Source organism: Podarcis cretensis, assembly GCF_951804945.1.
Source record: "Podarcis cretensis genome assembly, chromosome: 18".
NCBI lineage: Eukaryota > Metazoa > Chordata > Lepidosauria > Squamata > Lacertidae > Podarcis > Podarcis cretensis.
In genome coordinates, this window is record NC_137188.1 from 3,008,783 (window position 1) to 3,021,386 (window position 12,604).

At 51.6% G+C, this 12,604-nt stretch overlaps 1 protein-coding gene across 1 annotated transcript in view; it reads right to left on the reverse strand.

The window, feature by feature from the left end:
- Positions 1-285: 285 nt before the first annotated feature.
- The window catches only part of WDR18 (WD repeat domain 18), a 40,458-nt gene continuing 28,139 nt past the window's right edge, over positions 286-12,604 (reverse strand). The window contains exons 8-10 of the mRNA XM_079960782.1: positions 11,119-11,285; positions 1,652-1,720; positions 286-613 (exon numbers count right to left, since the gene is read on the reverse strand). Of these exons, the coding sequence (XP_079816908.1) occupies positions 482-613; positions 1,652-1,720; positions 11,119-11,285 (368 nt within the window). The 3' untranslated portion in view covers positions 286-481. The remainder of the gene's footprint in view (positions 614-1,651; positions 1,721-11,118; positions 11,286-12,604) is intronic.

The following is a 12,604-nucleotide window of genomic DNA, read 5'->3' on the forward strand; positions in this document are numbered from 1 at the left end:
TCTCCTCCTGGACTGACAGCGACCAGGAGATGTGCCTGCCGGAACAGCTGGTGAACCCCCAAAAGCCGCCTGCATGCCCCCTCCCCAAAGGCAGCAGGCGTACTACTGATCATCAATCCCTGGTGGCAAAGGCAGCGGTGGAGCAGCAACAGGTCATATGGCGCGGCCCATTATCCTTTGCAAAACGAGAGGGATGTGGAATGGGAAGGGGGAACAGCCATGTCTCCTTGCAACGTCCTGTAGGAACCATCCTGACTTACACCATATCTGCCCCCCCCCCCTAATTTCTGGGTGTGTGAAGTCCGGTCCTGCCAGGGGGCAAGGGTATGAACAGCGCTCCTGCCCCTCTGACCAGGGAAGACGTTTTGGCACCCAGGCGCTGTGTGTGGCTGCCGCCAGATTCTTGTCCCAAGGGGGGCAAGCACTCTGCTGCCACCAGGCTGGGCTCGGAGGAAGGAGCAAGTCTCTCCCCCACCCCCCGCTATTTGCCCTGCTTCATGATGAGGCGGCTGGAGAAGTCGAAGAGGCCTTTGTTGATCTTGCGCAAGGTGCCCACCTCTTCCTCCAGTTGAGTCACTTGGATCTTCAGCTGCTCCTGGTCGCCCATCAAGTTCTGCAAGGGGAAAAGAGGGTTAAAAACTAAATGGGGAGTGGAACCAGGGCGGGAGGAGAAGCGGAGGAAGGATCAGAGTATTGGCTCAGGGCGCTGCCTTTGCCCGTCCTGGGACCCTGAACTCAGTGGCAAAGAAGACGGATGGTGTGAGGGCCACAGTGACCTCCATCCCTGGTAAAAGGTGGAGAAAACCTGTCTCCCACCAGGCAGAATCTGAGGAATGGTTCTATTCAGAAGAGGCACTCCATCCTGGGATGGCGAAACCCACATTCATCCAGAGGGCATTGCAATTCCACGAGCTTCTGCCCACACAGCTTTTGCCCATGCAAACCCTTAAGATAGCTGCATCCAATATGGAAGTGGTGACTCTCTTCCCCTGCCAGAGGCTTGCCTGACCCTTTCCCCGCTCCCGGTTTTTAAGATGAGAGAGATGAAGTCGCTTTGGAGAGTTGCTTTGGGGTCGACACAACCAGTTTGACAGTGGAACCGTCTCCCTCGGGAGGCTGTGGCCTCTCCTTTCTTGGAGGTTTAAAGCAGAGGGATGCTTTAGCTGAGGTTCCAGCATTGCAGGGGGTTGGACTAGATGACCCTCAGGGGTCCCTTCCAACTCTTAAGATTCGATGGTTCCCCTCACTGCTTCCACCAGAGGCCCAATCTGATTTTTCACGGTTCTTTTTTCAAAAAGCACGTCTTGCCGCCTGGCATTAGGCTTTTATTTCTCAAGGTTTTTATTTTTCAATTTCAGCTTTTCAAGGGGAGCAAAGTGAAGGATTACTTGCCGCAGTGCACAGTGTAGGAATCGCTGGCCTACTGTTAAAAAACAATACCAAAACTTTACTGCAAAGCAAAATGTTAATGGTATTTTAGTGCGCCTTATACACCTGCTTTGTTTTTATTGTCTGTGCACGCAAATGGCACGGTGGTTGACTTAGCTAGCAATAAATCTGATTTGGTCAAGAGAAAATAAAGTCTGCAATGTGTCAAGATCAAGCCTCTCAAAACTCAAAATTTGCCTGTTGTAGGGATAGAGAGCCTCACCTTTTCTCTTGTCGCACACATCTGCGAGTACAGACGCTCTTTTTTCTCCAGGTTGCTCTCTCCGGATCCCTGTGGGAGACAGAAGAACAGAGGGCTCAAGATACAAGCCAAGGATATTTTTGAAAATGCCATTGTGTAGACATATTGTCAAAAGAACCAGTCTTATAGATGGTCTGAGCAGCTCAAACAGTAATTGCAACCCAACTGGAAACAGCTGACAAATCATACATAGGGCGTTGGGCACCCACCGCTCTGGAAAATGGGAGGAAATTGTGCGTAATTTGAGATTTTGACCAGAACTCCTGCGCACTTTTTGTATGATTTGGCATTCCTTTATTACATACACAGAGAGAAGGACCATCATTTTCGAGACCCTTGCTACAAGCCTGGCAAATCTGGCATGGAATTGCAGAGTTGGAAGGGACCCTGAGGATCATCTAGTCCAGCCCCCTGCAATGCAGGAATTTGCAGCTGTCCCTTGCGGGGATTGAACCTGCAACCCTGGCCTTGTCAGCACCATGCTCCAACCAACAGAGCTACCCAGGCTGTCCCCACTAGACTTGATAACCAGGTAATGCCTATATCCTATACGGTGGATGCTCAGGTTGCGAACATGATCCGTGCGGGAGGCACGTTTGCAACCCTTGTCCGCGCACGCGCAGGCTGCGATTCACACTTCTGCGCATGTGGCAAAACCCAGAGGTAACCCGTTCCGGTACTTCTGAGTTCGGCGCGGTGTGCAACCCAAAAAACACACAAGCTGAAGCGTCTGTAACCCGAGGTATGACTGTAGTCATAGACTTCTGTTATTTCAACCAATGTGCAACTGTACCCGTTCTATAGCTTTGTTTTCCATGTTTAATTTTTTATCTGTTGTTATGTTCTTTTTGCTATATCAAACACACACACGCACACACACACACTACAGCATGAAATAAAAAAATCCTTAACCCCCACCCAGAGGATACAAGAAACTGCTTTACACAAAACTAAGCATATAGCCCTCATGGTTCCTACACAGCTATTTTAAATACATACGAGTCAGACTGTTGGGGCCACCTAGCTCAATATTCCCAGCACGGGCTGGCAGTAGCTCTCCAGGGAGATGCTGGGGATTGAGCCTAGAACTGAGGTATGTCCCAGGTTTCTGCTTCGGTTGAGCCAAAGGCAAACTGTCGGCTTAAGAGCCACACCCTAGGAGCATAAGCTGTATTCCAGCATAATGGCGGGGACGGGAAGCCAAAGAATTTCAAGTGCTCCCCGATAAAGAGTTTCCGCAGCGCTTAAGGAAGAAGCTAAAGGGATAATCTCTCACAAAGAGATCTGGAGAAGCTCTGCCAGCCTTGGAATTCTTTTAAAGGAAGAGGATCACACCGCACCAACAGTGATAACAGGGGACAAAACGATTGCTTGAGAGGCTTTATTTTTTTGAGAAGGCATCCATCAGAGAGAGAGAGAGGACTGATACGATCAGCTGGCCGGCCATGAGAGAGGAGTGACAAGGCAGGCCACTGGAGGGAGCAAGGTTTGAACATGCCTTTCGACAGGAGAGAGCAGCAGTAAATCACACTGAGCGACTGGCAGATCCTGTTATTAGCAAAAACAGGATCTGCACAGGCGTGCCAGGTCCAATGAACACAGCAAAGAATCCCTGGTAGGTGTTGCCCCCATGACGCAGTTGATGAGATTGAAAGTCCTTGCCTCCCCACAGCTGTCTAAGTCCCCTCCTCTCCAGGGTTTTCCCCAAGCAATCGGAGACTGGGCCTGCATGCAGCCAATCTCTCCTCCGCCCTTTTCATGCCTCTCCTGGTTCTGGGAGACCAGCAGGGAGGGGAGCTTTTTGCAGCAGGAGGGGGGGACAACTGTGACTCTTTACCAGCCAGACTTCCCCTCTGCCTCCTGGCTTCCCTCTTCTCCTGCTTCAGTTTCTGCCTCCAATTCTTGACTTCCCTCTGCCACAGACTCTCCCTGCATGCTAAGCCCTGTTACCTCTCCAGCTTCTGACACCTCCTCCCCCCAGGCTTCTCCCTCTGACCACTCACTCTTGTCCCACCACCACTGCCTGGGCTCTGAGCCTTCCTTCCTTGGGGTTCCCCCAGTTGGGACCCCCTCATTCCTCTGCCTCCAACCAGTCCCAGACACCTTTGTGGTTCGAGGCAGCTTTGCCATTTGGCGTGCCAAAACTCAGCACTCTGTGCCCAGAGAGCGATTTTGGGACTCTGTGCTGCTGCACGTTGAAAGAGAAGCATCAGAGTTGGGGGGCAGGGACCCCAGGGTGCAGGGACCAAGGAGCGTCGCCCTCTGGCTCACAGGAGCATCCCCAAGCAACGAAGAGAAGAAGAAATCACTAGCTACGCAAGGCCTTTCACTACCCAGCCTGACCACACCTCAACAACCTCAGTATTGTCCACACAGGCTGGCAGCGGCTCACCAAGGTTTCAGGCCCCACCTGGCCATGACATTAGTGGGGAACTGGACCAGGGACCTTCTGAAGGCCAAGCAGGTGGTCTGTCAGCGAGCCGTGGTCCTTTCCTTCCAAATACAGTGGTGCCCCGCAAGACGAACGCCTCGCAGGACGGAAAACCCGCTAGACGAAAGGGTTTTCCGTTTTGGAGGCGCTTCACAAAACGAATTTCCCTATGGGCTTGCTTCGCAAGACGAAAATGTCTTGCGAGTTCCTGCGGGGTTTTTTCCCTCCCCCCCCCTTTTCCTAAGCCCTAAGCCGCTTATCGGCTGATCCGCTAAAAGCCGCTAAACCGCTAATAGCGCTAATCTGCTAAGCTGTCAATGGGCTTGCTTCGCAAGACGAAGAAACCGCTATACGAAGAGCCTCACGGAATGGATAAATTTCGTCTTGCGAGGCACCACTGTAATGCAAGATTCTGGTCCTCATAATTCCAAGCAAAGAGCTGATCTAACTAGGAAGGTGCCTTATACGGAGCTAAACCATCAAGCTGTCTAGCTCAGCCGTCTCTGGAGATTCAAACTTGGGACCTTCAGCGTGCAAGGCAGCTGCTCTGCCGCCTTGCAGAAGTGCCTGAAAACCTGCCTCCCGTCAAAAGTGGGAAAGGGAAAACCTCCCCCCCCCACCACCACCTCGAGCCTCAGCAGCAGCTCATCGTGAACTCCAGACACGCAGCCCGAGACTCTCTGTTCCAATTTCGGAGCAGACACGCAGCCGATAATGGGAGATAGAGGAGATCTTTATCCTGCGTGCAGGACGGAGGGGATCCGCAGAGCCCAGCTCTGGCACTCTCATTCCAGCCTCCCCCCTATCATCTCTAGATTATTACTGTCTGCAAAAGGAAGACATTATGTTATTGGGGTTTCTCTCCCTCTCTCAACGCACACAAAACACACAGCGAGAGGACCTTCACAGCAATCTCTCTATTTTATTTTATAGCAAGGGAGCAGCTTCCTTTTTCAAAGGTTACAGAAACTCTTTTGCTTCTCTCTCTCTGCCCCTCTAGGTCCTTCTTCACCTTCAAGGACATAATAAAGGTCAGGCCAGTGGCCCATCTAGTCACAGAATCATAGAGTTGTAGAGTTGTAAGGGACTGTGAGGGTCATCCAGCCCAACCCCCTGCAAGGCAGGAATCTCTGCTCAAGCGTCCATGACAGATGACCATCCAACCTCTGCTTAAAGACCTCCAAGGAAGGAGAGTCCACCATCTCCCAAGGGAGACCCTTCCCCTGCTGAACAGCTCTTCCATGTGCCAGTCCTTTAGATATGTGAAGCTGGCTCTCATATCTCCTCTGTCTCCTCTTTTCCAGACTAAACATACCTACCTCCTTCAACCATTCCTCACAAAGTTTGCTTCAGCAGCCTGTTCTCACAGCGGCCGACCAGATGACCCAGTGGGAAGCCTAGTGAAAGATCCTTCTGTGGCCTGGGGGTAGGCAACTTCAGCCCCTGGAAATCTGAAGTCCCCCAGACCTCAAGATGATGTGGCTATCAGTCACTCCCCCCCCCACCTGCCCCAGACACCTGCCCATGTTGTCTTGAGATTTTCATTAAAGCTTTCCATACTGCAACAAGATAGGCGCTTCAAAAATACAGTTCAAGAAGGACACTGACAAACTGGAACGTGTCCAGAGGAGGGCAACCAAAATGGTCAAAGGCCTGGAAACGATGCCTTATGAGGAACGGCTAAGGGAGCTGGGCATGTTTAGCCTGGAGAAGAGGAGGTTAAGGGGTGATATGATAGCCATGTTCAAATAGATAAAAGGATGTCACATAGAGGAGGGAGAAAGGTTGTTTTCTGCTGCTCCAGAGAAGCGGACACGGAGCAATGGCTCCAAACTACAAGAAAGAAGATTCCACCTAAACATTAGGAAGAACTTCCTGACAGTAAGAGCTGTTTGACAGTGGAGTGTGGTGGAGTCTCCTTCTTTGGAGGTCTTTAAGCAGAGGCTTGACAACCATATGTCAGGAGTGCTCTGATGGTGTTTCCTGCTTGGCAGGGGGTTGGACTCGATGGCCCTTGTGGTCTCTTCCAACTCTATGATTCTATGATTCTATGATTCTAAATGGAATCCATAGAACGTGGAGTCCTTTCTTAAGTCCACCTGCCCAGGCTGCCTTGGATGAGGTGAGTGGCAAACATGGGAGGGTCTTTTCAGCTGTTCCCCCTACTTGTGGGGGACATGATCTCTCTCTCTCTCTCTCTCTCTCTCTCTCTCTCTCTCGCCTGGTCTGACACCAAATGGTAATAGTGATTTCATTAATTATACCCCACCCATCTGGCTGGGTTGCCCCAACCACTCTGAGCGGCTCTCAACAAAATATTAAAAACACAACAAAACATCATCCGTTTAAAACTTCCCTGCCTTCGTGTCTTTCTGATGCCAAGCAGATACGTTTCTCATTTTCCCAGGTTTTCAACCTCTGATTTATTTATTTTCTGTCAACGCTGGGTTCTGCTTTTTATTGAACTGCCCTGCTTTTTTTATTGCTGTTTTACGGTCTGTGGTAAAACCGCCCTGGAAAATGTTTCCGTCAGAGGATGGTATTAAAAAAAAAGCAGCTATGTTTTAAAACAAACCGGGGACAAAAACACAGCCTCAAAAACGAGCGAAAGAACCCTCAATCCAGGAGCGACAAGCGAGATGGTTCTGCACAACCATGCCAATGGCTTTTCAGAATGCAACCAACGGCTCAAAAAATGCTGCATCAGAAGCAGTTAGCCCCACGAGCAGAAGCAGTGATGCTTCTGAACTCCAGGAGCTTGTGTCCTGCTTTCTGGTTTCCCATAAGCACCTGGTCGGCCACTGTGAGAAAAGGATGCTGGAATTAAGGGCTCTCCTTTGGCCCCTTCATGGGTTCTTACGGATGGCTCTGAAAAGAGACCTGACCAAAATTAATCCTACTAGCTACAATGGCTATGTTCTCCCTCCACTATCACACTCAGGTCCTCTTCCCAGAAGGATATGGTCTGCAGTGTTAGAAACTCAGATACACAAGCCAGGCACTAAATGGCTCCTTGAACCAAGGTTGCAGTTGCCAAAACAGAATGTCTAGATGCCATTTGGGGGCAAGGCGGTTCTTAAGTCTTATTTTTCAAATGAGGGACTGACTCTGATTGATTCTCAGTAAAACATCTGGCTAGTTCAGGGGCAACCTTGGGTTCAGTGGCAGAGCTAGCCATTCCGGCACCTGGAGCGGTGCACATGTCGTGATCCTTCGGCGGGAGGCCCATCGTGGTGCGGTGGCGCAATCCACCCAGGGGGGATTTTGTCACCTGCCTCTGGGATCACACCCGGGGCAGACCACCCCCACCACACACCCCTTCCTACGCCCCTGGCTGGGTTAAGAGCTTTGAGAAAGCAAAGAAGAAAAGTCACTTGATCCAGGGACAGTCCACATATGTATCGGCCCATTCCGACCTCTTTTTCTTCCTAGTGACACAGACCATTCATAACATAGGCATTCACAACCAGGGCAGTGGGGGGAGCGAAGACAAGTGACAACAATTCACTATAACGTTGCTCACTGCTCCTGCTCAGGCTGCACTGAAAAAGCATTTTGGCTGCTGAAATTCATCCTGATTATGCAGATAAAATACAACAGACAGAATTCTACAGGATGGCGTATTAGTGTGTGAAAACAGTCGAGGTCCAAGGATGCCCAGGCACCCACCTCCAGATGGTGGAGGTGTCAGGCGACACCCAGGAATCTTCACTTGGTCGCAAGTGGCCGATAGCCAGGTGCAAAATACACCTGGAGCCGGACTAATTTTAAAGACTGCTGGTTGGATACTGTGAGAAACAGAATGCTGGACTAGATGGGCCCTGACTGGCCTGACCCTGCAGGACTCTTCTTATGTGTTCTCACAAGTTTTCAGTCTCCCACCCTCCCCCAAGCAGTCATGAGGGCTAGAATCTTGTTCTGCTGTCAGGATTCTGCCAGACTCCCCAAGGGAGCTGAAGTTTCTCAAACCAATCCAACCTGAACAACCCCCTTTCCTGGTTCGGAAACATCCTTCCTTTTGCTGGGTGAACAAGAGACATCGCACCTTGGAGGTTTGGGGCCGCTGTCAACGTTGCAGAGGAAAGGAGTAGGGCTGACAGTGGACGCTCCTGGGAATCTGTTACAGGAACGCTAGATGAGATACCTGGCGAGAGCCTTGGGGTGGGCGGCCGGACACTTTGCCCGCCGCAGCTCAAGGAAACTCAGAAGAAGAAAAGGACAAGCTGTGTGGTGCCAGGGGAGAGGAGCGGGCACAAAACCTCCCTTTGCAAGGAGCTAATCCATCAAAGAAGATGGCCCCATCAGTCTCGCGGGTGGAGAGAGGAAAATGACAGGCAGGAGAGATAACACATCAAAGCACCCTTTGTGTTTTGGGGGGAGAGGAGACAGGCAGGAGAGGAGAAAATGCCTCCGCAGTGAGCGATGGTTAACAGGCAAGGCGGATGAAATGCCGGCTTCCCTCGTTCTCCCTCTCCTTGGAGCGGCTGCGAGGGGGCATCGGACGCAACCCCTTGCTGGGAAAACGAAATGCATTCCTGGTAAAGGGGCGCTGGCGGGTTTGAGTGGGGAGGCTGAGATTTCATGACGTTGTGGGGGACATGAGAGCAAAGCCACCTCCCGTTTCCCTGCAGTCAGGCAGCCAGGTGTCCCCGGAAAGTTCGCCAGCAGGTAGCGGGACCCTCACCCTCTAGTGTCCCTGAAGTCACGTGGTCTCCACTCAAAACCACCTGCATGAACCCAAGAATAGAGTCCCAGGCAGAAAGGATCGGAGCAGAGGCCCAGCTCTTGTGAAACCCAAGTCTCAAAGAGGGAAGGAGGGATGCTCAGTTGACTCTGCTCAGAGACCAGCTGCCCTTTGCTTGTCCTCAGCTGTCATTCTACCGGACGGCAGTCAAGGGAGAGAAAGGAGGCAGGGCCTGTCCGACAGCACCAAGAGAGCCCCACCGGAAGGTCTCTGTGATCAAGGCACGGCAGAAGGAATCGGGCAGTCCTTGAGGCACTTCAGATCTAAGCTGCTGACACAAGGAAGGCCTGGTTGGAAGATTCAAGACAGATAAAACAAAACCCTTCGTTAAGCTGCAGAAGTCCTTCCCACAGGAAGCGGTGATGGCCAGCAAGCCAGATGGCTTAAAAGTGAATTGGACAAATGCATGGTGGAGGAATGGGGCTACCAAGGGGTACGAGCCAGGATGGTTACGCTCAGCCTCCACGGTCAGAGGTAGCAATGCTTCTGAATCTCAGATGCTGGAAACGACAGGAAGGAAGAGGGCTCTTGTGCTCGGATCTTGCTGGTGGGCTTCCCTTTGGCGCAACTGTTTGGCCACTGTGGGGACAGGAGGCTGAGCTGGCCGGGATCTTGCTGGCCTCCCCAACAGTGGAAGTTAATTTATGCGTTACGGCCGACCTCATCCCTCGAGATGCCAAGGTGTGGTGGAGACGTTCCAGCCTATTACTGCCTCAGTGCCCAACAACGGGATTATAATACACTCCCTCTCTCTCTCCTGCCAACCTGTTCCTTTCCCTGAGGGATAATTGTACCAGAACATTCAGGCCTGCCTCTCTCAGATCTGCATCGCCTCTTCCAGCAGGGAACAGCCACCTGCTTCTGCTTGCAGCGGAAGGGGAAGGAGGCTTGGCACACAGGCATGCAGAGCTCAGAGGTGTGTTCCCTTCGCCCACCACGCCTGGGTCCCACTTCCGTCCCTTCTCTCTCCCCCTCTCCTGCTATAAAACATGTCTTTATTTGGTTTGCTGTGTAATCAGAGAAAGCAATTACAAACCGCAAGAAAAAGACAAACTCAGCCCGGTAGACCTGAAGGAGCGTCTCCACCCCCATCGTTCAGCCCAGACACAGAGGTCCAGCTCTGAGGGCAGTTACTACGAGAAGTGAGGTGAGAGGGAGCCAGGCAGAGGGCCTTCTCGGTGGTGGCGCCCTCCCTGTGGAATGACCTCCCAGCAGCTGTCAAGGAGACAAATAACTACAGTGGTATCTCGGGTTAAGAACTTAATTCGTTCTGGAGGTCCGTTCTTAACCTGAAACTGTTCTTAACCTGAAGCACCATTTTAGCTAATGGGGCCTCCTCCTGCTGCCACGCGATTTGTGTTCTCATCCTGAAGCAAAGTTCTTAACCCGAGGTACTATTTCTGGGTTAGCGGAGTCTGTAACCTGAAGCGTCTGTAACCTGAAGCGTCTGTAACCCAAGGTACGACTGTATACAACTTTTAGAAGACATCTGAGGGCAACCCTATTATGTGGAAGTTTTTAATGTTTGGTGTTCTATTATGTTTTTATATGTGTTGGAAGCCGCTGAGAGTGGCTGGGGCAACCCAGCCAGATGGGCTGCATATTATTATTATTATTATTATTATTATTATTATTATTATTACTACTATTATTACTATTATTATTAAATGCAAGCAAGACAGAAGTCCTTTTAAGCCCCCTGCCTTGCTGGGGGTGGGGGACAAGGTGCCAGTTCCACGTGCCAGTTCTGGCATGGGCTTGCGAGATCTCCCAGGACTGTCTGAGTTCCTGCAAGATCTCCCGCGAGCATCTCTAGCCAAGAATCATGGGCAATCGCCATCTCTGAAGATTGAGCTGTGAGAGTGGAAGAGCAATGAATCTTCTTTTTGTTTCATTTTCCCCCCTTCGTACATTCTTCTAGTTCAGACACGTCCCGCTCTCTATTCTCCACCTGGGCAGCCAAAAGGCCTTATTCTTAACTTTGACCCGTGCATCGCAGAGGACTGGACTAGACGACCCCTTGGGTCCCTTCCAACTCTACGATTCTGCAACTGTGCCTTTCCAACTGAGGATCGAACCCCCCAGAAGTAGCCTCAGATCTATTGGTCTTAGTGAGACCTTTATACCAGTGGACCTGGGGCGTTAAGCATTCTGCCATCCTTTTGCCCACCATCCTCAAGAGCGAAGGGGGATTTCTAGCTTGGTGGTCACTTGGTCCATGTTTGTTGGGGAAGCAGCCGAACACCCCCCTACCTTCTGATGCATTCCCAGGCACAGCATCATCTCCTCGCTGGCAGGGCTCCCCGCGTTCTCCATGGTGTAGAGGTGGCGGCTGAACTTGGGCAGGGGGACGCGGGGCTTGCTCTCCGGGTTTAGCATGTTGGCTGGGGCCAGGGCGATGAAGGCGTTGGTGATGGGACCTGCAGGAGCAAATTGGAGAGAGAGATTGAGCGGCAAGGTATGCTTATGGCAGGGCTAAGAGGCATGTGGGATGCCGTTTGAGGGGCTAATCGTAGAAATTGGAGAGTTTGGAAGAGGCCCCCAAGGGCCTCTCGAGCACGGAGCTTGTGGACCCTCCCCTGAAAACGAAGCAAGACGCTAGTCCTCATGGTTCTTGATAAGTCAAAAGCAGCCTTATACTGAGTCAGGACACCAAGCCATCCATCTCAGGACTGTGACTGCCAGCAGCTCTTTGGACTTTCCAGTCCCAGCCTTTCTGCACACAGAGCATGCACCTTTCTATTTAGGAGACAGGCCCCACAGATCAGTAAGGTTTCTAGTCCTCATAGTGATTTAAAGGGGTAATTCAACAGAGGCACAGGAAGACTGCCTTAGACGAAGCCAGACTTTGGGTTCATTTCGCCCAAGATTATCTGCCACACTGGTTCTCAAACCTTTTCCAGCTTGGCTCATCAACTCGCCCCGTGTACACACTACTCTGCACCACAAAAAGCACATTCAGAGCAGTGGCTTGCAGGGCGCACTAAGGGAGATGATGACACGATAAAATTCAAAACAGCGGCAATTAATTGCCCGTTCACTCAAAGCCCAATTAAAAATTGTTCAATTAATTCAACAAAGCCGACAAACTTGATCCAGGGAGATGCCAGCTTTCCAGAGCCTGTCATTTACAGGGGGGTCCTGCTGCCCCCTAGCAGCCCCCACTTAGGTATTCGCCCCACCCAGGGGGCAATACTATTCTCTTTGGGAACCACTGGTCTACACTGGCTGGCAGAAGCTCTCAAGGGCCTCAGGCAGGGTGTATTTTCCAAGCCCTGCCTGGGGGAATAATGGACGGGACCCCTGGGGGTCCTCTAGTCCAACCCCTTGCAGTGCAAGCATCACAGCTGAAGCATCCATGATGGGTGGCCATCCAACCTCTGCTTAAAAACCTCCGAGGAATCACATCTCCTCTCCACCATCTTTTGGTGGTTCTGCTCTACAGAATCCAAGGCATGTGTGTGTCTGCGTTCCTCCTCGCTGTCGGCTCCCCTGCCACCTCTCCAACCTTCTCCTCCAATTAGCTAGGAAGGCATCTGGAGGCGACCGGAGGGAACTGTTTGGAGACCTCCCCAGGGGCGGCCAGGCGCAGCCCCAAGCATCGCGGCCTCTCCGTCCTCTGCCGAGCGAGCCATCCATCACCCAGGCCCCGGTGCGCTCGCAAGTTGTCTCGCGGTAATGATCTATCGCACACATCCACTCAGCAGAGTTAATGAGCGCTTTAATTACCGCATTTACC